The 22599-nt window shown below is 39.1% G+C and overlaps 3 protein-coding genes and 1 long non-coding RNA gene across 4 annotated transcripts in view; 3 read left to right on the forward strand and 1 right to left on the reverse strand.

Annotated features, from left to right (window-relative positions):
• The window catches only part of LOC113646501, a 201010-nt gene that overhangs the window by 2895 nt on the left and 175516 nt on the right, over positions 1-22599 (forward strand). The gene's annotated exons all lie outside the window — the stretch shown is intronic.
• Positions 640-7119, forward strand: LOC125141037. Its single transcript, XM_047812372.1, has 7 exons — positions 640-724; positions 825-920; positions 1075-1253; positions 1346-1467; positions 1576-1637; positions 6473-6752; positions 6979-7119. The coding sequence occupies exons 2-7, from the start codon at positions 853-855 to the stop codon at positions 7072-7074; spliced, it is 807 nt and encodes a 268-aa protein (XP_047668328.1). The 5' UTR covers positions 640-724; positions 825-852; the 3' UTR covers positions 7075-7119.
• On the forward strand, positions 8346-9422 carry LOC125141038 (DNA-directed RNA polymerase II subunit RPB1-like). The gene is made up of 2 exons (XM_047812373.1): positions 8346-8572; positions 8889-9422. The coding sequence occupies exons 1-2, from the start codon at positions 8569-8571 to the stop codon at positions 9371-9373; spliced, it is 489 nt and encodes a 162-aa protein (XP_047668329.1). The 5' UTR covers positions 8346-8568; the 3' UTR covers positions 9374-9422.
• On the reverse strand, positions 15085-17865 carry LOC125141043. Its single transcript, XR_007140386.1, has 2 exons — positions 16694-17865; positions 15085-16502 (listed from the first exon to the last, which is right to left on the reverse strand). It is a non-coding gene; the product is annotated as an uncharacterized LOC125141043 (long non-coding RNA).

Here is a 22599-nt window from a genome sequence, read left to right on the forward strand (position 1 = left end):
ATCTCCCATATCCGCAGACCTCCACACTGTGGTGTTGAAGCTGTGGAATGACACATATTCTGCTTGTTTATTCTCCTCTGCCTTTTAGGAAAGGCCTACAATCTTGTAGGATAACCTGGTATGGTGCTGCACACAATCACAGATTTACAGGCTTACCAAGCTGACCTGCTAATGGAGCTCATCTGTGGTCAGAAGGAATCCTAACGCCCAAAAGCTAGGGTTTCCAAGGTTGCCAAACCTCGTTCCGCCAAGAGAAACTTCTCCCATTTTTGAGAAAATGGGAGAAAGAACATGTTTCTCCCCCTCCAAGATCAGGACTCCGGCTTTTACAGACGGTATTTGGTAGCAGACCCGTCAGGCGAGAGGAGACCGTAGGGCTGTCATTTCGGCCAGGCATGCTAAGAAGTAATCCTGGTGCTCGAGGGTTCCTAGGAAGGTCCTTTTCAGGAAGGCTTCCCTTACTTCCTGCCCTGCCACCTCTGGTGCTTTGGAGAGCAGTGGTTTCCATGCCTGCTCCTCTTCCTTTTCCTAAAATTTAATTTCAATACAGTATAATTAAGCACATTGTGTATTAGTGAAATGATCTTATATCTCACTAATCAACACCGGGGAATCATCTTTGATGACAAATACAAACTGATAAATAATCTTTCCTTATCCAGTTGAACACACTTCTAAATGAAGCTGGTGCAGAACCATTCAACCCACAGAGTTCTTTCTTCACGTGAGTTCACAGTGGTGTTCTGTACAGAAAATACTTTCTGTATTTTGAAATGTAAACCAAATTATATTGTGATGTTTGAATATATTTCTACTGTTAACAGGATTTCAGGAACCCAGGTTATAGGAGACATGCTGTACAACTGCCAAGTTGGAGAAGCTAAAACACCAGCATCTTTCCTGAATGATATTTCACCTGTGTAAGTGTCCTGAAATATAATTTCAAAAGTTAGTTGTTCTAACAAAATGTGTTAAATTCCACCTCATTCAATTATAATTTATTACCACGTTATTCTATTCTAAACGATTTTTTCTTCATGTACTTTACAAGTTATATTTGCTTTCCGATTTCAGATTGGGGAATGTTCTGATATATATTCGTCTAGTTTTTAAGAATTTGACCAAAGTACCTAGTGAGGCTGATGTTCTCAATGCTGCTAATGCTCTGCTGGATACAAAGATCAGAAGAGCACGAGATCTTGTAACACAAAAACTGAGTGATCCTGTGAGCATACAGGATGTCACCTATCAGAGTGAGTCTAGTTTATTAATCTCCCTAAATTAGAATTAAAATATATTAACTGTAATGTGTTGAATATAATTCTGTTCATTATCTAACTTTCAGAAATTGGCAACAACTCATACATTATAAGCTTTGGATTCCAAATCAACAATGTGACAATCTCCAAGGACACTCAGCTGAGGAATGGAACATATTCTTTAATTCAAAACACCATCAACAGCTTGGTATGTGTTAGCAACTTCTCTTCGTCTCCAAATTATTTTACACTCTAAAATAAAAAATGTAAAAAATAAATAAAATACTAAGACCATTTTTTTATCCCTCTTTTTTAGCTGAACAATATTCTGAATGTCAAAAATGCTCCTGTATTTGTCTTCCCACAAGCAAACTACACGTAAGTGTCTTCATTTTACATCTCATCTTGAGTGCTGCTTCACAGAACTGATTCAAAATTCCGACATTATCTTTAAGGAATAAAATAAAAATTTCATTTTGAAGAAATATCTCTATGCTGGAGCCATTACAGTAAACTGGAAGGTTTTGAAAGATTGAGTAATATGAGCCAATTTTTCATCATTGGTTGATGAATGGTGAAATGAATCAAGATCATGTGCAGATGGTCACCGATTAGAGCAGTTGGTAAGGCAATGGGTTCCTGATGGAAGATTGTAGATTCAAGCCCCAGTCCTGCCAAGCTGCAGCCATTACCCCAGACTGTTCCAGGGATGCTGTATACTGGCTGACCCTGTTCATATATACATGAAACATAAAAGCTGCTTCTTATTAGAATACAAGCACCAGAATAGTATTAATAGAGACTAGAACAGTACATTTCCTGAATAAACTGTGAATGGTGCTTGCACATTGCAACTTCCCCTCATCGTACTGAGTGTTTTGATATATGACCCATGTCCATGTTGTGCTAACTTTTTGATTAGCACAACATGGCGGGGCTACACGTGACGTGACCAAAACACACGTGAGGCAGATTCCCTCATCGGGCTGAGTGTTTTTATATATGACATGTGTTACGAACTCCAATTATCTAGGGGTTATTGAGAACATAAACAAGTAAAATAAATAAATAAATGAGAACTTTCCTTTTCTTTTATCCCAGCCCGTCTCACTTTATGAATTGGTACTACTCAGAGGTTCACTCTATTTAACACCATACTTGGAAAGAACACCGCACCAAAAAATATTATTATATTTTTGTTTATTGTCCAGGGCATAACAAAAGCCAATGAATACAAACTATAAATAAGACTAAACAACCCAAAACGTCAGGAGAGAGCAAGTGCCGAAAACAACAAACAAAAGAAACTTACTTAATGTTAACCAAATAACTTCCCTGCCCAAAATAAAAATAAAATTAAAGACAATATTCTTACCTCTCTCCCTGACTAACGAAAAACAGGTGAAAAAATATAGAAAGGGAATATAAACCCAAATAAATCGGCACCCAACTCCCTACACAGGTTGACAAAGGCAGACTCACACATCAACACTTTGTTTACATATGTCCAATTGCTTAATAGCAGACACAACAGCCACGGTGCTGGGATAGCGGATAAGGAAAGCCTCTCTCTTGCGCTGTGTCTCTCTCCTGTTTTATCTCCCCAGCACGCCGCATAGCATGTAAGCCACGCCAAGCCAATTGGCCTCAGCTGCAGATGATTTGGAAGCGCTGCTTAGCAGAGAGAAAAAAGAGAAAGAAAAGACAAGGGAGAAGAACACAACATCCCAAAACCTATACATTACGTAATTGAACGTAACACGTCTTTGTTGTGTTAACTTTTTGATTTCGCTTATTTTGTGGGAGGGGCTACACGTGACGTCACGTGACGTTACCAAAACACGCGTGAGGCACTTCCCATCATTGGGCTGAGTGTTTTGATATATGACACGTCCATGTTGTGAAAAATTTATGATTTTGCTTAATTTGGGGGCGGGGCTACACGTGACGTCACGTGAATACCCGGTGGGGTGCCAATACTTTTGGACAAAAGTGACTACTGAGCAGTCATAATGGAATACTTATTATAATACTGCATAGAACAGTATTTTGGGGGCGGGGCTACACATGACGTCACATGAATACCTGGTGGGGTGCCAATACTTTTGGAATCATTAGATTGACAGACACATAAAAGACAGAGCACACCCCTCCTCAATTAGCCGGTCGATTTGACACCTCATTTATGGGTCTAGGACAAAAGCTGCGGGACAAGTTATGTTACAAGTTACGAAAAAGTGTCCGGAAGAAGTAGTATAATAACTAGAATGGTACATTTCCTAAAGAAAATGTGAATGTGCTTGCACGTGACGTCAGTTCCCCACATCGTGCTGAGTGTTTTGATATATGACATGTCCATGTTGTGCTAAATTTTTGATTTCGCTTATTTTGGGGGCGGGGCTACACGTGACGTCAGTTCCCCTCATCGTGCTGAGTGTTTTGATATATGACGTCCATGTTGTGCTAAATTTTTGATTTCGCTTATTTTAGGGGCGGGGCTACACGTGACGTCAGTTCCCCTCGTCGTGCTGAGTATTTTATGTTGTGTAACTGAGATATGGCTTCTTTATATTGCAATATGGTTCGTAAGGTGCACTACATGGTTGCTAGGGTTTGGCTGCACAGTTACTATGGTTATATTTGCAGACTAGTTTCTCACCTGCAACAAAAGAGCACACCTGAAAATCCATTTATCTTTTCCTGAAACAAGCGCCATGAAGATCTTGAACTAAAGCATCAACCAGTGATTTTACTGGGAAAAAATATAATCACGTTACAATAAGGATCATTAGTTCAAATCTAATGTATTAACTAACATTTACTAACCATGAGCAATAAATTATTGTATTTAGTAATCTTTGTTAAAATAAAGTTTATTCTTTGTTCATGTTAGTTCACAGTATATTAAGTAATGTTAACACGGTGTTAATAATGTATTAGTAAATGTTGAAATTAACATGAACAAAATGAATAAATGCTGTAGAAGTGCAGTTCATTATTAGTTCATGTTAATAATGTGGTAACTAATGTCAACTAATGAACCTTTATTATAAAGTTTTAGAAAAAAAAAAACGTCCGAGGGTTGATTCAAACCCCGAATGTCTGCATGCTAAACGGATTCGCTATCCACTAAGCCATCCAGGAACACGAGGAAGCCTTTGCGGTTTTATGTATTAATTCATTAATGTGAAGCATGGCGCGTCTAACAATACCCAAGCTTTATTATAATATACGTGTCATATGTTTAAAAAATAATTATGTAATGTGAGGAGACAAAAAAAAAATGTGCTTAATTTTAATTAATGGGTGGCTCTTAAAAGAGCCGTTGCTGTTCTTAAAAGGACATTAGTTTAAACTGCCAAACTGAAATAAAAAATTATAAAAACTACACTGATAGTTGAAAACAACAAAAAGTTATACAAATGGCAGAAACAACAACATATGTGACCGCCGTGCTGTCCAAGGCATGCCACCAACTCATTTTAAGCATTAAATACACGGTTAAATGTTATATTGTTTGAAAGCTTAGACTCTCGGGATTTTATTAAGCCCACACACAAAGCATAATATTATTTATAGCCATCATACTAATTTAATCCAACTTGATAGTCATCGGAAATAGGCAGCGCTTACCTTTCTTCACTGGGGTAATATTTTCCAAAACAAATGCTTGTAAAAAATCCCCAAGAGTCTAAGGAACTGGAATATGTAAGCCTTTTAAACCAAAACACTTTAATCCAAAATGCGTTTCTGACCGAAAAATGTACTTCCGTCCTTGATCTTTTTCTTCCAACGTTGTGTGATCTGACAGATTCACTGGTGTCTGCTGCCCTCTTTTGGATGTTAGCACATCTACAGAGATATTCCCCATTCAAGTCTATGGGGAAAAAACACCCCTTTAAACTTCCATACTGGGAATTCTGGAATTCTGATTGCTTACAAAATAGATAACACACCTCTCCTCAATGAGCCGGTCGATTTGACACCTCATTTATGGGTCTAGGACAAAAGCTGCGGGACAAGTTACGCGCCGAAAAAGTGTCCGGAAGAAGAAGAATTATAAAAATCAGAACAATAATAATAATAATAATAATAATAATAATAATAATAATAATAATAGTAATAATAATAATAATAATAATAATAAGTATGCAAGAGAATAAGAATGTGCTTTGCAAGCACATTATTATTATTAATAATAATAATAATAATAATAATAATAATAATAATAATAATAATAATAATAATAACTAGAGCAGTACATTTCTAAAGAAAATGTGAATGTGCTTGCACATGGCAAGTTCCCCTCATTGTGCTGAGTGTTTTGATATGTCACATGTCCATGTTGTGCTAAATTTTTGATTTCGCTAATTTTGGGGGCGGGGCTACACATGACGTGAGCTTCCGTACTGGGAATTCCGATCGCTTATAAAAGTCATAGCACACCTCTCCTCAATGAACCGGTCGATTTGACACCTCATCCATGGGTCTAGGACAAAAGCTGCGGGACAAGTTACACGCTATATTTTGTGCGGCACAATAACAAGAATGTTGCTTTGCAAGCACCATTATTAATTAATTTAAAATATGAACTGCCTTAATCTTATAGAAATATTCAAAGACATGTTGGATATAACTGTAGATTTATTGTTAAATTACAGACAAACTGAAAAATGTAGAAGACAATAAATAATAGTCAGGTGATCAGCAAACAGGCTGGACTGGTCTTAAGCTTTGTGTTTCTTGGCTTTCTTGGCTCTCTAGGTCATAAGAATTCACATTTTATATTTTACTACACAAACAAATAAAAATAACAGGAAAACTTAGGATGTTCTTACACAATACAAACAGAAAAATGTAGTACTTGAGATTTTAAATTGTTTCTCAGTGTGTTAAAAATATAAAGTTTAACTAACAGAGCACAGTCCAGGGAACCCTGAGCACCTGATACACTGCAGCCTTCCAAAGTGAACACGTTGATGTTTATCTCCAGGTGAATACTTGAACATACAGGATCTAATCAATGTTACTGTAGTTTTAGTGGTAAAACCAAAAGAGGAATGAGACCAACATAACATTATGGACAATTATTTCCAAAGACCTGCCTTTAAAAACACATTCTTGTTCTTTACAATGAAATGATTATCTGTCATGTGTTCTTTAAGGGTAGGAAATACACTGAATTTATATTTTTTATCTCACTTTTCCTCCAGATTTAATGGTGCAGAAATTGTGGCTAATTCAGAATACGTCTTTGTGGAAGGTGACACCAAGTGGACACCAAGTGGATTTCTATATGCAGTACTCAACATTAGCGGTCTGTCGACCATCACTACTGCTGCTGCCCAAACAGACCCCCCTGTCCACGTAGTCCTGAGGCCCACAGTCCAAGCACAGAACACCACCACTGGTGGAAATTTTGCATGGATCCTGGGCATCATTATCCCCTGCAGTATAGTCATTATTCTCATACCCTGCTGGATTCTACTCTGTGTAAGTGTCACCAAAATCACTTGTAAACCATATAGGTTTAGGACGCTCTTTGACATGAAATATAAATATTCTTATTTTTATATGTCAATAATTTGTTGCAGAATCTGACTAAGATCATTTGTTTATTTTGATTAAAGACGTTATTTTACAACAATAAAAATAAGCATAAATATCTAATCAGAATCTCTCCTCTACTCCCCCTTGTCTCTCTTTATTTAACTCTCAGTGTCTGCTCTGTGGCTGCTGTGCTGGTTTAAGGAGGCGCTACAGCAGAAGACGGTCCTACAACGTCCAATATGCAACCAGAAATGGACTCTTTTAAAAACAGATTATGTGTAAAATAATGTCTTGTATCATTGGAATTTATTGGAATCAATTATTTATTTAAATATTTATTTATTTTTTCATTTATTTATTCATTTATTTATTTATATTTATTGAATTTCAAGCTGCTTGTAGGCTTCATACTATAAAGAAAATAATCGAATATATATATATATATATATATATATATATATATATATATATATATATATATATATATTTCATTCTTGCATGTGCATAAATATGTTTATTTTGCCTGATATTAATATCTATAATAAAGCGGATAATATTATGTCTGTAAATGGGTATTTTTCTATTTTTATCATTTGAAAACTTTGGCATGAAGAAATAAGTTTTGGGTCTGTGGTGAACTCAGAATTTGCACTGACCCAGTAGTTTACTAAAGTACAAACTGTTGTAGAAAGGACATTGTTTAAATTTACATTATTTCCTGCACAGTTCACCCAAATGAGTATTAGGTTCCTGTCGGAACTCAGAGCCGGTCTCCAAGTCGACACATCACAGGGTGTCCTCTTCTCTTAGGCTTTTAGTTAAATTTCACTGTTAACTCTATAATTACTACAAAAGAAACTGAGAAAACTCCTCAGGCCTGGATGAGAATGAGCAAACTTCTTTATTGTGGTCAATCAGCCAACAAATTGTAGTTGCCAAATTCAAAGTATCAAATTGCCAAATTTAATAGTAACAAATTATTGCCAAATTAAAAGTAACAAATTACCAAATTCAAAGTAACAAATTAAAACCCATAAGGGCATGTCATGCCAAATCAATCAAGAAAGAAACAAAAACTCTCGCGACGTCCTTGCGAAAATAAAAACAACCCCCAACTGGCCCGCTCGCCCCGGATATATATATATCCTAACACTCCTCGCCCCCGCTTCGTTTCCCACTATTTTTTGGAGTCCCAGGTGCCATATCACCTGTTTTTATCGGCATTACCCACTATGTTCTCTAAACACCCGAACCCAATTTCCCCTGATTTCCCATTACCTTTCACCCATATGCCCATTTATGGATTTTCCTTCCCTTATTTCGCATAACTTTAGACTAAACACCTGGGCCTTCTTCAGTCTGCACAACATGTTTATGAGCACCAAATGCCCATTTATGGATTTTCCTTCCTTTAGTTCTCAGGGCCTAGGACTGTGGCCCCCTGTTTTTTTCCATTCTACCTAACATGTTTTCGCTATGGGCCAAGGTCTGAGACCCATGGTCTTCTTCATTTTCCATAACAATTCATGAGCTACGGTCTGGGAACAATGGTCTTTTCCATTCTACCTAACATGTTATCGCTATGGGCCAAGGTCTGAGAACCACTGTCTTTCCCATTTTTCATAACAAGTTTACATTTGTTATTACAAATGTGCACAAAAAGGGGCTCCATTCCCTCGTCAAAGTTACATTTGCCATTTGCTTCTGAGTCTTTTACGACAGACATCTGCCCTGAGGAGTAAACCTGCATTCAACTAAAATGAGTAAGTTTCCCTTTTGCTATCTTCTCCTGTATATGATGTTTTCTGATTATATTCACTCTATGAGTCTATTTTATGTCACATGATATTATGTAAAAAGGCTCTTACCTATTCGTCATTCTATAACATTACTATTGTTAAGCTATTGCTGCTGTAATATTGCTTGTGTACAAGTGGAGTTCTTTAACTTCTCAAGCCTGTTAATTGTTTATGATCTCAGCCTGTCTTTTTATCCCCTGGCTGGGCTTGCTAACATATACATATCTCAAGCTTCATTTCCTCTATCTCTACTAAGTCAGTTACTCTTTTCTCTCCTTAGATCCTTCACCTCCAGGTCGGTCAATTCAGCCTGGCTACACCCGCCGGGACCCTCGTCCTTCTCCCTATCCAAGACCTGCGCCTGCTGACCCCATGGCCGGCTATCGCCGCTTCCAACTGCGTCATATCATCTCTGAGCTCACTACGCTTCTGGAACAGCTCATTTCTCCTGAACTGCCTGCGCATGCTTATCTGCCATCCCCTATTATGAGAAATCCTCCTGTTCTCATGTCCTCCTCTCAAACCACTCTGGTAAACCTCGTGGACAGGGGATCTCAAACTGATGGCTGTCCTCATGCTCACCCTTGCACCCGTGAGCCTGGAACTCCCGGCTCCCCCCCTCCTTATGCCTATGTTCGTCCCCTCTCTCCCACCTTTCCATCTTCTCCCTCTGATTCTAACCCTGCGTCTCCAGATTACACTCCTGAATCTCCAGATTACACTCCTGGATCTCCAGATTACACTCCTACTACTCCCCTTTACTAAGGCCTAATAAAAACACCTTAATAATAATAATAAATCACCTTCTATCCACCCTCTGACTCAAGTGTGGTTATTTGGTTATTTTATTCTCTAGTTATATATTACCTTAAGATTATTACAACATCTGGGGTTTATCCCCATGTGTCTTATGACTCCAATCATAATCGCCTTAAGGCATGTCTCTCTGTTTTTTACTGCTGGGTTCTGGGATTTTTCACAACATTCCTGTTGTAAACTTTTTTTCAGAGAAGACCAGGAGACTTGGAAATCCTTGTGCAGTAGTCTTTATTGATACACGATGAAACGAGTCTGCAGGTCAGAGCGTACTGGCCCGGGTGCTGCAGTCCTCAAGTCTGACTTAAAGTTGTAATACATTGTAAATATACACATTTTAGGGGGCAGTCCCATCTGATAGAGACAAAACACTCGGGTGACAATCAAAGCATGAAAGGATGTAACAGCCCCACACCAGATCCTGGACTTTCACCCACCCTTAATCCCATTAACATAACAGTCTTTTGCAGACCCCTTCATTATCATAGAAACGAGTTCATCTCTAATGTTTGGCATTCCTTCTTGACTCAGACCTTGAACCCCATTGCCAAATTAAACAATGGGACAAATGTCACAAAGGGACAGATGATATGCTGAGTTACCTTTGCCCTTTCCTTTCATATTAATTAGATACAGGAACTACAAGACTAATGTAAAGTTTGAGATGAACTAGCCTTGTAACTTGATTGGGCTTCTATATGATCCACAGAAATATGCTAGAACTAAAAGGAAATAAAACAATGACTTAAAATTATTTTCCCACAACTCCCCCTTTGAGAGTTCTAATAACTCTCACAATAGATTTAAATCAATAATAAAAAATAAATTAAAGTCATGCTCAGTTTTCTATTTACCAAAAATATATTTGGCCTGAGTGCTTTAACATAGAGCCAGAAAAGAAAACTTTTTAAGGGTAATAGTTCTTTGTTGTTTTCTATAGTCCAAAGCTTCTGCAGTGCACATTGTAGCTTGATATATGATTTCCTTTTTGTCATCAGGTAAATGAAGACAGTAAGAATTGATGTTGTCTGCCAGTCCTGAGCAGTTGTTCTGCAGATGTCTTCAGATGTCAGTGCTTTGATGCTTCTGTTGCCTTGGTTGTTGCAGTGCTTTTCAATCCTTGTATCTGTAACACAAACATAAGAAGGCGAGCAAGAGAGAAGCAGGAGAGCCATATTTCCATACTACAGTTTATATTCAGAATCTCTGTGATCGTATAGTGTTTAGTTTCAGAATCTCTGTGATCGTATAGTTTTTTTTTTTTGTTTACTTTCCCTAATCTGCAGTGTTATGACACCTAAGGATCAATTAGGTAGGGATAAGCTAATAAAAGGGGAATTCTATAAGGAAGTCTTCACCACCGGGTTGGCCACCGAGGCCTACTGCCTTCGGTTCCTCCCTGGGCTTCTTACTGGTCTGTGTGTCCTAGTCTATCCCTGCAGGTGATGAAACTACTTTACAGTATGAGACATGAGTCCAACTTTTTCCTTTATATAGTAGCATTCTGGCAACTTTCTTCACTACATCTACTGTAAAATACGTCCTGTTTGCTCTGTCTACTCGACCTGATTCTGTTGGCATACAACATAGCGTTTGGCTGTCTCTGTGTCTATACCTCTAAAAGCCGGATTCCGGGATTCCACCAGTGATTTGACAAAGGTTGAATCATTGCTGCTGGACTAATGTGACTTAAGTTAAGTAACAGCAGAGCCAAATATGGCAGAAGTGATTCTGGTGCCATATAATTTCCCCCTTTGATCCAGCAGCTTGTAAAATCAACCATGGCTCCCTTATCTAACCATTTCCATGCTTCATACATTGGAACATCTTTGTAGAGGTCTGTTAGAGAGTCTGGAGGCATAATGACACTGGTTGTTGTCATTCTAGTACCCACTTGCACTGTACAGTATGAACAGGCTTTTTTTGCAGCCACGTCTGTAAGAGCTTTACCCTGAGATTCTGCAGTGTTAGGTTTGGAATCTGGGAGACGACTGGAAGCTACTACATCAGATACAGAGGTCATTGCTTTTCCTGCTCTTCTATTCCCTCCAATGACTTGAGCTGAACCATCAACAAACAATTCAAAATCAGCATTATTTAGTGGACTCTCTGGAATAGCATTTGAAGATGAGTAAGAATAACACAATCATGAGTCATTTCTTCATCCTCTAAAGGAACATCAGTCATTGCAGACATCACACAAGAGGATGGGTTAGTGACAGGGGCATGGTCAAAAACCAAGTTGAGGGCTGTGAGAGTAGTTAACCAATTTCCCCAACAGGAGGAGGTGATTTTAGCTTCAATCTCTGATGTGGATACTGAATTTGGGCACCTGACTTTTATTGTTTGGCCTAAAACTGCATTTGTACAGGCCTGAACAAGCTGTCCTATGGTTTCACTAGAAAGAGGATGGACTACCTCTGGGTTATAAGCAGGCTGGGTGGGTGAGGGGTTATGTAAATTTCGTCTGCTATCTTGCTGCTTTTTCCTACAATCTTTTACCCAGTGCCCTGATTTTCCACAATAGTTACATGTTCCCTCTCTCTTGGGGAATCCGGGTTCTTGCCTAGTCTCTGCATAGGAATTATTTAGCGATTCTGCGGCTGTTCTGACTTTTATCTCAACATCAGAATCCCTTTCCCAGATGGCTAACCTGTCCAAGTTGCTTTTCAGTGTTTGAATACACCAAGTAAGGTCTAAGAAAGGCAGAGCATTCCTGTACTGTGATGAAAGGCCATCAAACCATGCCCTGACTAATGGTCCCTTATCACCTAATACATCATCTGGACTGTTGGCTATTCCACTGTATGCAACGGCTGATTGACAAAATCTTTCAGTGTAATCACTTACAGTTTCTTTCTTTTTCTGTACACAGCTAGTGACTCTGGCCCAGTCAATCTTTGGCCCAATAATATCCTTCAGTATCCTAAGGACTCCTTCTCAAAACTCATCTTTGCTGGCACATTTGAAATCAGAAGTATACACAGTATTTTCAAAACACTTAAATTCTGATTCTGTTAACACCTGAGACATAAGTTGAGTGACCTCCAATAGAGACATGTCATAGAGAAGCAGTTTTAAAATTAGAATGTGCTGATGGCAAACTTTGAGAAAGTCTCTCTATTGCTTCAGGCCCTAAAGCTTTAATGACAGTTTGCACTCGTAATACTGGAGATGGGCAAGGAGTATTTTCTGCCTCTTCTATTCTACTTTGAACCCTTTTTTGAGCTCCACACACAAGGGCATTGACTGGCTGATCAGTGAGGTCACTAAAGGACACATTATCTCTCTCTTGGTTAGACAAAGAATGCAAGTCAGGATATACAGTAGTGATGGAAGATACTTGTGCACGTAATTCTTTGTTTTGCTCTTCTAGCTCTGCAATACGTTGGGCATGCTCTTGTGCGGAGGTAACACGAAATTCCATGTGGCAACAGATAATTCCTTTGACATTTTTCTTTCTGATACGAGCACCTAGCACCTTTTTGCACTCTTCAACAGACCACACTTTGTCTGGATGAATGCCATATTTCTTTGTCAAATTCTGTTTGACTGAGTCTGTCACTATAACATTCATTTGCTCATCTAACAGTGATTTGAACTCTCCACTAGTCCACAAAGGGGTAGCTAATCCACATTTTTCAGTAGTGGGGATCAGTCTTGCATTCTTTTTAAATGCTATGGGATTTCTCTTTTTAGACGATCTACTGTTAGTTTCTCTAAAGTAGGGAATAACCCATAACTGTTTCTGATTTCTAGATGATAACACACAATTATTCCCCGATGTACAGGGGATAAACGAAAACTCTTCCCCGATAAACAGAGGGTAACTCAAATTTCTTCCCTGATCAACAGAGGATACACCAAAGTTCTTCCCTGATCAACAGAGGATACACCAAAGTTCTTCCCTGATCAACAGAGGATAAACCAAAATTCTTCCCTGATCAACAGAGGATAAACCACAAAATCTTCCCTGGTAAACAGAGGATAAACCACAATTCTTCCCTGATCAACAGAGGATAACCAAAATTCTTCCCTGATTACTTAATTTACTTTATTACTTTATTGTCCCCAAAGGGGAAATTCTTTTCCACAACACTGTACTTGTTCGATACACACAACATAATCATAGACAGTCATAATACACACATGTCAAAAACATTCAGAATAACACTCAGCGATGTCTATTGTTAAGATACTTAATGACTGAGGGAATCAGGCTTCTTCAAAAGCGGTCCCTTCTGCACCTCAGAGCCTTGTACCTGGGCCCTGAGGGCAGTGGGGCTAGATACTCATTTAGTGGATGTGTGGAATCCCGTTCTATTGAAATGACAAAGCGTCCGATAGCTGTGTTACTGAGTTCTATAAGGTTGGGTGTAGGAAGACCTGTAACTTGACCATATTTTTAACAGAAAGCATGCCAAAAAAACAAGTTGAACCATACAGTAAAATTGACTGAATAAGGCTTTGATAAAGTAGTAATAGTAAACGAGGAGTGACATTAAGACCTTTGAGTTTGCGAATGACTGACAGTCTTTGATGACTTCTTTTCTGAATGTCCATAATGTGCTGAGCAAAGGTGAGTGTGTTATCCAGTGTCACTCCCAGATATTTGAAACTGTCCACTATTTCAACTGGTTGATTTTGAATGACAATAGGGTGCTGACTATCAGCTCTTTTGTCTTGCTAACATTCAGATTCAGGTGGTTACCCTCACACCACTGAGTGAAGTGCATAACAGTGGTGTGATAATCCATGACAGAGTTGTTGTCTCTAAGCAGGGCAAGAATGGCTGTGTCGTCAGAATATTTTAAATATTTTATGCTAGACGAAGGGCTGATATTGTCATTTGTGTAGAGTGTATACAGAAATGGGCTTAACACACAGCCCTGTGGTGCTCCGGTATTAATAGTAAGAGCAGAGGATGTAATTGAGCCCAGCCGTACTACTTGCTGCCTGTCGCTAAGGAAGTTGTGTATAAGTTGAATCAGCCGAGAGGGGATGTTGAGGTGATACAGCTTCTGAATCATCACATGTCTTTGGATGCAATTAAAGGCAGAGCTAAAATCCAAAAAAACTATCCGAGCAAAATTGCCAGGGGAATCCAGGTGCTGAAGGAGGAGATGCAGCAGACAGGCTACAGCATCCTCTGTGCCTCTTTTAGCCTTATAGGCAAATTGGAGGGGGTCTAGTTGTGGATTGACAACTGGCAAGATGAATTTTAGCAGCAGCTTCTCCAGGCACTTCACAATTATAGATGTAAGGGCAACAGGTCGGTAGTCGTTAAGCTCTGAAGGCCGAGGTTTCTTAGGAACCGGGATTATGATGGACATTTTCCATATGGAAGGTATGATGGCAGTGAGATAAACCTTACTGAAAAGTAAGTGAAAACATATGAGAGTTCTTGAGCGCAGTTCTTCAGCACCCGTGCTGAGATGCCATTGGGACCCGTGGCCTTGCTCAGCTTACATCTGCTGAGCTGATGCCTCACATCTTCCACGGTAAAGGGGGGTAATTCATCAGGGTCTGGAGGAGGGAGGGCTCTCAAGATGTTATCACATTCAGTTGAAAAGTTCTGCTTGTCAAAACGAGCGTAGAATGCATTCAGTTCTTCTACAAATAGTACTGGATCTGTTGCAGAATTTGTACATGAAGTTCAATTCAATTCAAGTTTATTTGTATAGCGCTTTTTACAATAGACATTGTCTCAAAGCGGCTTTACAGAGCATAAACATAGAGCAGAAGTTGTTCTGGGTTCACATCTTGTTAGTGTCCGTACTGTCTGGAATGCTTGTTTTGTGTTCATGTTGGAAAAATCTTTTTCCAGTCTGTCCTTGTATTTCAGTTTTGCCTTAAATACAGCATTCTTAATATTGCGGTTTGCCAATTTCAAGCTAACCCAGTTCTTCTCTCTAAATGCTTTATGTTTTTCTTTAAGACATTGTTTTATTTGGGAAGTAATCCATGGCTTAGAGTTTGGATATTTCCTTACTGTTTTAACAGGAATGCATGTGCTTTGCTTGATACAAAAGTTTATATAATCAGTAATAACAGAAGCCTTGTCATTCAGATTCCCGTCAAAAATGTTCCAATCAGTGCATGCCAAGGAACCATGTAGGCGTGCGATGGCATCCTCCGACCACTGTGGGGCACTGTAGCATTGTGGACTATGTTTCTTCAGTTGTTGTTTATACAGCGAGAGAAGTAAGATGACGTTATGATCGGCAGCTCCTAGCGGTGGATAAGAGCAGGAACGAAATGCATCGGTTATATTGCCATAACACATATCCAGGATGTTTGCCCGCCTTGTGGGAATATCAACATACTGCTGGAATGACGGCAACACACAGTCCAACTTGCAGTTGTTAAAGTCCCCCAGAATGAACAGTGGTGCACCGGGATACCTAGCTAACTTGTCGTTAGCATCCCCGGCTATAAGCTCAGCTGCTTTATTGATATTGGCGCTGGGGGCAACATAAACACAGCTGACCACAACAACAGGGAATTCCCGGGGCAGATAGTATGGACGAAGGGACACAGTTAGTATCTCCAAATCGGCTGTACATGACTTGTGATGTACTTTGATGTTATTACACCACCTGTTGTTTATGTACAAGCACACCCCACCGCCGCGGGTCTTCCCCGATTGCTCAGTTCTGTCTGCCCTAATTACAGTAAAATTGTCCAGACTGACTTCAGCATCCGAGACCGACTGGTCTAGCCATGTTTCTGACAGGGCGATGATACAGATGTCCCTGAAGGCCCTTTCCAGTCGAAGTAAGGATCCATTTTATTGCGAAGTGAGTGTACATTTGACAGAATGATGGAGGGAAGAGGAGGTTTGAATGGTCGTTTTCTAATTCTACTGCGAATACCCCCACGTCTTCCTCTTTTCCTCGGCCGAAGCTCCGGTGGTAGAAGCACATCAGGCTTGATGTTACACAGCAGCGAGGACCGATGTAGTAAAAGTGCATCACGGCTATAGGTGAGTAACCTGTTGCCGGTGTCTGTCGGGTGTGCGTGGTTCCTGCCGATCAGCCATGCCGCGATGAATCATTGTTTATCCAGCCAAGTATAACTTAACATAGAACAAAAAACACAAAAGACGTGCACTTAACACTCATAAACTTGTTAAACTAAACGTGTTAAAATAAACCAAAATTGTAGTTAAACCAAACCCTGCAGCTGTTTGTTAACTCTTCCGTGACAAAGCAGAGGATAACCACATGTACACTGGTCTGTAGGTTCTTTGGATAGAGTGACACTCACCAAATCAAAGTTGCGTCGGAAAAAAAAAATCTGAAGATTCTGGAGCTTGAGGATCTGAAGAAGTTTAGTGAGATGAGAAGCTCTAGCCTTGTAAATTGATTGGGCTTCTATATGATCCACAGAAATATGCTAGAACTAAAAGGAAATAAAACAATGACTTAAAATTATTTTCCCACATTCCCTTCTATGTCTGATTCCTCTGAAGGTTTCTTCCTCATTTCATCTCCCCTTTTTTACTCTCACTAATGTGCTTTAACAGAAACTGCATCAACCCCGTTACGGGACAGATTTGCTTTGCTCTTTACATGGATGCAGGAGGAATGTTGGAATGACAATGAATTTTCATGTATCCCCCAGACACCTTCAGTGTTCTGCAGGCCTCCTGAAAGGATCCGTTATTCAATGGCAATTATATATTGAGAGCCTGTTGATCATCAAGTCTGTATACAAGCAAAGGCTTTGTTGCATCCACAGCGACACTGGGTGTAGGGTCACTTCTTCCAAGCTCCTTAAGTCAGTAAACACTTTGACAAAAACAATGTTATTCACACAAACCATAGATGAGATCTAGCTCTGAAATTCTCACTCAGTGCCTGCAGATGTTTACATTTACATTTCTGCCAATTAGCAGAGTTAGCAGGTGCTCTGAGTTTTCAGTCTAAAAATTCCAATTATGTTCGGATTTTAGCTATTTGAGTTACCATATTGTAAACGTATTTCAATATATTCATATATATCCTTTTGTTTGTCTGATTCCAGCTAGAACAGCTTTTCTAGATCAAATCTGCATCTCTAGAATATGTCCTTCAGACTGATGCTCCAAAAACCAGAAGCAGCTTTACAAAAATTCAAAATGCGATTAAAAAAAGACTGGACTAAAAGGCAATAAAATAATTATTAAGTCCATAACATAATCTAAGATCTATAAAGTAATACAAGGCTGCAGCATGGTAATACGCAGTGGCCACCTCATTTGCAGAAATTTGGATTTTATGTGTAACACTCTATCTAGTACATGTTTACCTTATACATCAAACACAGATGTGTACCACTGTCAATTCCTACTGAATATTTGGAAGTGGTAGTGCAACAGTTAAAGGTGGGGTGCATCAGAAAATGCTTCAGAAAATTGAGTCTGACTAACAAAACAAATGTGTAGCCAATGAGCAGAAAGGGGTGTGTCTTATCAATATGCAGCGGAGAGAGTATTCAGTGCGCATGTGTGACATTAGCAGAAAGCGATTGAAACATTGACATGGCAGATAAAAACAGAAAGTGAAAAAAGGCTTACGATAAGGCAGGAACAGGACTCGTGTTAATATAGGATCAGCTTTCCAGCGTCTTCCGCATGAAACAGAGCTAAACCTTTCATGGTACAACACACAGTACTACAGAAACACATTTGTATTACCGTAGTATTACTCATTGTGTTCATTTATTGATAAAAATATCCCCTCGGCCAGCTGCCTCAGGAGGTTCTGCCATAATAGTTGCCTGGGTTACATAATAGTTGCCTGGGTTACATATGTGTGGGGCGGAGCTATCAAAACAGGGTGACACCCATTTGGCTTAGGGGCATTTTTGTTTTGGTGATTTCAAATGTCAACATTGGCTTTCAAACATCGTGCACCTCACCCTTAAGGCCCTGGGTTATCGATCAGCACTGTTAAGCTGCCATTGTTGGGCCCCCGAGGATTCCATTATCCATATCTGTTACAGAGGCACCATATCATGGCTAGCCCTGTGCTCGGACCACAACTTCCTTATGCAAAGAAGACGATTGTAGTGGGCTTATCAAGTGTATAGCATGAAGAGGCAGAGGATCCAAATGCAGGTTAAGATTTTATTGAATAAAACACAAAGCAATCCTGGGTAAGGCAATGACAAAATGAGACACACGAACACACACAGCAGCCATAAAGGGACAATGAATGTGCTGTAATGAATACTTAACAAACAATTTTTAATACAAAGATCAGAAGTAAGAAATTGTGGGAAGATCAATCACATTTTACATTAAAAAAACAACACATTGAAATTCAAATCAAATTCTAATTTTATTTGTTATATTCTGATTCTCATTCTCTGACAGATTAGCAGAAGCAGAGGGATTAGAATCTATTTGCAGAATTTAATGAAGGAAACAGCACAGCATACACATCCACAAAGGCAGGTAAGGAACAAAGTTAGCAGAAATAGGCAAAGAATAAGCAAAGCTGAAAATATGCAATCAGCAGAAGAGAGGTACAAAAACGTAATCCAGAGAACATCAGAGAAATCCAAGAACAGAGCAATGTTCAAAACTTGAGTCAAAATGAAAGGAACAACATACCGATTTTCAAAGTAAAATAAATTAACAATACTTTGTGTAGTATGACAGAAATCACTGGTTAAAAATTCCTCAATGGCAGGATATAACCTGAAAACGTTCAATATTTAGGCAAGGATTCCCTCTTGTGGGTAGAAGGAGGAACTGCTAGCAGAGTCATCTCTGACGATCTGCCTTCAGGCACTGATGCCAAATGGCTGTCTGTAGGCATACTGTACATAGTCACACTGTCTGACTCCATTGAAACCATTTATCTACGGGTGGAAATTTGATAGTTCTTTATACCAGGAAAACAAGAGGGGTTTGTAACCAAGGACACATTGGAAAGGGGAAACGAACACAGTTTGGTGAACTGGGATGTCTGGATACTGTCACCTTACCACCCTCACTAGTCTCTCAGGTTTGCAGACTGTTGTGGTGGGTTCCTATATGTCCCAGTAAGCCCTCATATCTCTGTCACTTTTCTGCCACTCCTTTTTAGTTATGCTGTCATAGGTAGTCTCACCAGTCTGCATTTTTCACATAATGTACATTGTCCATCACATGATTACAATCATACCTAATATTTTTCTAACTCTTTTTCTTACTGTAACCCAGAGTGCACACCGGGCGACGAGACTCCAAACAGGGGTAAGACGTCGGGATTGGTGCGGTAGACTAGGACTAGGAACTCATGGTGGTAATGTGGTAAGGTGACAGCATCCAAATATCCCAGTTCACCAAACACTTATACGGCGAATGGCAGGTGAGGGAAGCAAGGACGACGGCGAGGCTAGTGGGGGGAGCAAGGACCACGGCGAGGTATTCGAGGGGAGCCAAGGCACACAGCGAGGCAGGTGGGGGGAGCAGGGCACACGGCGGCACAGCCAGAGAGGGCCGAGCGACGTCCACAGCCGAGCTGAACGGCCGAGGCGACGTCTGCATCCAAGCTGAAGGGCCGAGCGAAGTCCACAGCCGAGCTGAAAGGCCGAGCGACGTCCACCACCGAGCTGAAGGGCCGAGCAGCATCCCCCGACGCACCGCGGCCAAACCCGCGCCTCGGCGAGGTGAGCAATAGGGCGGGAAAGAGCACCCCCCGCTTGGCTGCTGATCCGCCATTTCGGTGCCAGTGGTTTAAAAGAGGGCGGGGCGCATGCGCACTTCGTGGAATCGATTCATCTTCCCTCGGATAGTAATGCCTGTGAACGTGATGACGTATTTTTGACAGTTGTTTCGCAGACCGTTTTCGTGTGTGAAAACGAGGTGTTGTGAAAACAAGCGTTGTGTGTGTAAACTGTCAAAGTCATACATTTTGGAGTCGTATTTGAACAAACACGCAAAATCTCGTTTCTGTAAACTGTCGTGGCTGTAGATTTTGGGATCCAACTCCGCAAAATTAAAATTTACACACAAATGCTTTGAATTACGTACGATTATTATTGACAGTGTTTTTATTCCATAATGTTATACACAAAACTCCAGGAACCACCTTCCTGAAAACAAATGTCAAATACAGAGAGAAGACACAAGAGGGCAGCACAGAAATAAAACAAATTACTGAAGGTCATAACAATGACAAAATATATTTGTATTCAATTTAACAATAATGGGTGTTTCTTCATGAAGAGATGATCAATAGACAATGATCTAAGTTAGCTTACCTCACTGACCCCAACTTCCTAACAAGCTATGAGTGAAGAAAATAATGTTATGTTTACATGACAAATAAATGTTTTTTTTTAATCTATGATCCCATCATTCCCATCAGTGTGAATTATATCTTGACTTTTGTTTAGTCAAGCCTTTTGTTAATACTTTTTTCGTGCATAAGGAAGGAGAGATAGAATTCACAGGCAAATTAACCTTTTTTATTCAAGCCTCCACAAGTGTACAGTTTATAATTTCTACAAAATAGACTTTAAGTTAAAATTAGATATTTTCTATATATTTCTTGGTTACACAATCAAACAAAATGGGTGCATTAAATGGGTGCACTTTTCCTCTGGAATCAATGCATAAATTACTCAATCATTCTACATGCCTGGTATCTGGTGTACAAAAGGGGAGACCTAATATGGGTGGGAATTGTGTGGGGAGACCTAATATGGGTGGGAATTGGGTGGGGAGACCTAATATGGGTGGGAATTGGGTGGGGGGAAAAATCTCAGCATTTAATGGAACAGTGTTTTTTTTTTACTCTCTACTTTTAATAAAATCTGTTTATTTATAGATAAGCTAATCATTGTGTTTAAAGAAAATGCTCCTCAAATGCTAAACATGCTAACCATCATAATTGTATATTAAGGAATTAATAAGAAATTCCAAGAGATATATGTAGAATACAAATAATAACATAACAACATAAAAATAAAATAAATTTTGAAATATGAATTTGAAACAGAAAAAAAAGCAAAACCAAAAAACACCAACTTCTAAAAATATCTATTGGCTTCCTGTTGACGCAGTGGTTATAAAAAGCTATTGTACTGCTATACTGTTCTATACATCTTGTTTTCAATATAATTTAAAAAGATTCACCCAGTCCTGGAATATTGTTAGCATGTTTTTTGACCTAATGTTTGTACAGGTGTGTCTAAGAATATCTCTATATATCAGATATGTACACCTTTGTCAGATGTCCAAATTTGTTTTAGTCAAATATACAATGTCAAACATGAAAAGTATTCTATACATTCAGCAATAGCAAATATCTAATAAGTAATAATGTGTTGTTATATGCCAAACCTCTTGTTCTTTCTGTCTTACATAGCATTACACACCTGTACCCATTCGTATACTGTAGTACTTACCTGATATCAACAAAGAAAAAGTTTCCATTGTCATTGGCTGAGGGCTTTCACTATATTCTTGGCCTTGGTCCAGCAGCTCTTGCTGATCAACTGCAGGTAAGGGAGCTCAGAGTGGATGGTTAGAGATGGTACGTACACCACTCTCTTGTGAGCCAGACTACACTGTTTCCAATCCAGGCTTGAAGCTTCCTGGAAGGGTACTAAAAAGGTGAAGGTGTAAAGAATCTGTAGCACCTTAGAGGGCAGATTAAATCCTCTATGGTAAAGAACAAGAAGAAGAAGAATCATATATGCATATACACATATACTCTTCACATATACATCACAGAACAAATTCGTTCTTTGTGTATCCTAACTTTGGAGGTTGCACAAAGTATAATGATCAATTATCCTTTGCACTTATTGTGTAATTTAAATGACAAATTGCACAGTGTTGACATCTCAGAATAAAAATACCTTTAAAATTTCTATCATAGAGATTTTATATTTTTTTATATAAAAATATTTTTATTTATTAAATATCCAAATTTTAAATTTATACATTAATTTTCTTAGGTTACATTATATTTTGTTGTGTCATTATATAATACTTACATATAAGTATTATATAACGACATAATATATGAAGTGTCATTACAGATTTCTAGAAGAAAATGTGAAGTCATCAAATGTTCAATGAAGGTCACCAAGGCAATGTCAGTTCAAACCTTCCACCATGGTCTTCAAGTAGAACTATCCATAGCATTCAAACCAAAATGAGGAAGTGCTTCTCTCAAGATTTCTTCCTC

Source organism: Tachysurus fulvidraco, chromosome 4, assembly GCF_022655615.1.
Source record: "Tachysurus fulvidraco isolate hzauxx_2018 chromosome 4, HZAU_PFXX_2.0, whole genome shotgun sequence".
Classification (NCBI taxonomy): Eukaryota; Metazoa; Chordata; class Actinopteri; order Siluriformes; family Bagridae; genus Tachysurus; species Tachysurus fulvidraco.

What these genes read in the sequence shown, in the direction of transcription:
- LOC125141037 (XM_047812372.1), top strand. Translation starts at nt 853, where the DNA reads ATGCTGTACAACTGCCAAGTTGGAGAAGCTAAAACACCAGCATCTTTC. An exon ending in ACAGGATGTCACCTATCAGA is followed by an intron (nt 1,254 to 1,345) that starts GTGAGTCTAGTT and finishes TCTAACTTTCAG; the next exon opens with AAATTGGCAACAACTCATAC. An exon ending in CCTGCTGGATTCTACTCTGT is followed by an intron (nt 6,753 to 6,978) that starts GTAAGTGTCACC and finishes TTTAACTCTCAG; the next exon opens with TGTCTGCTCTGTGGCTGCTG.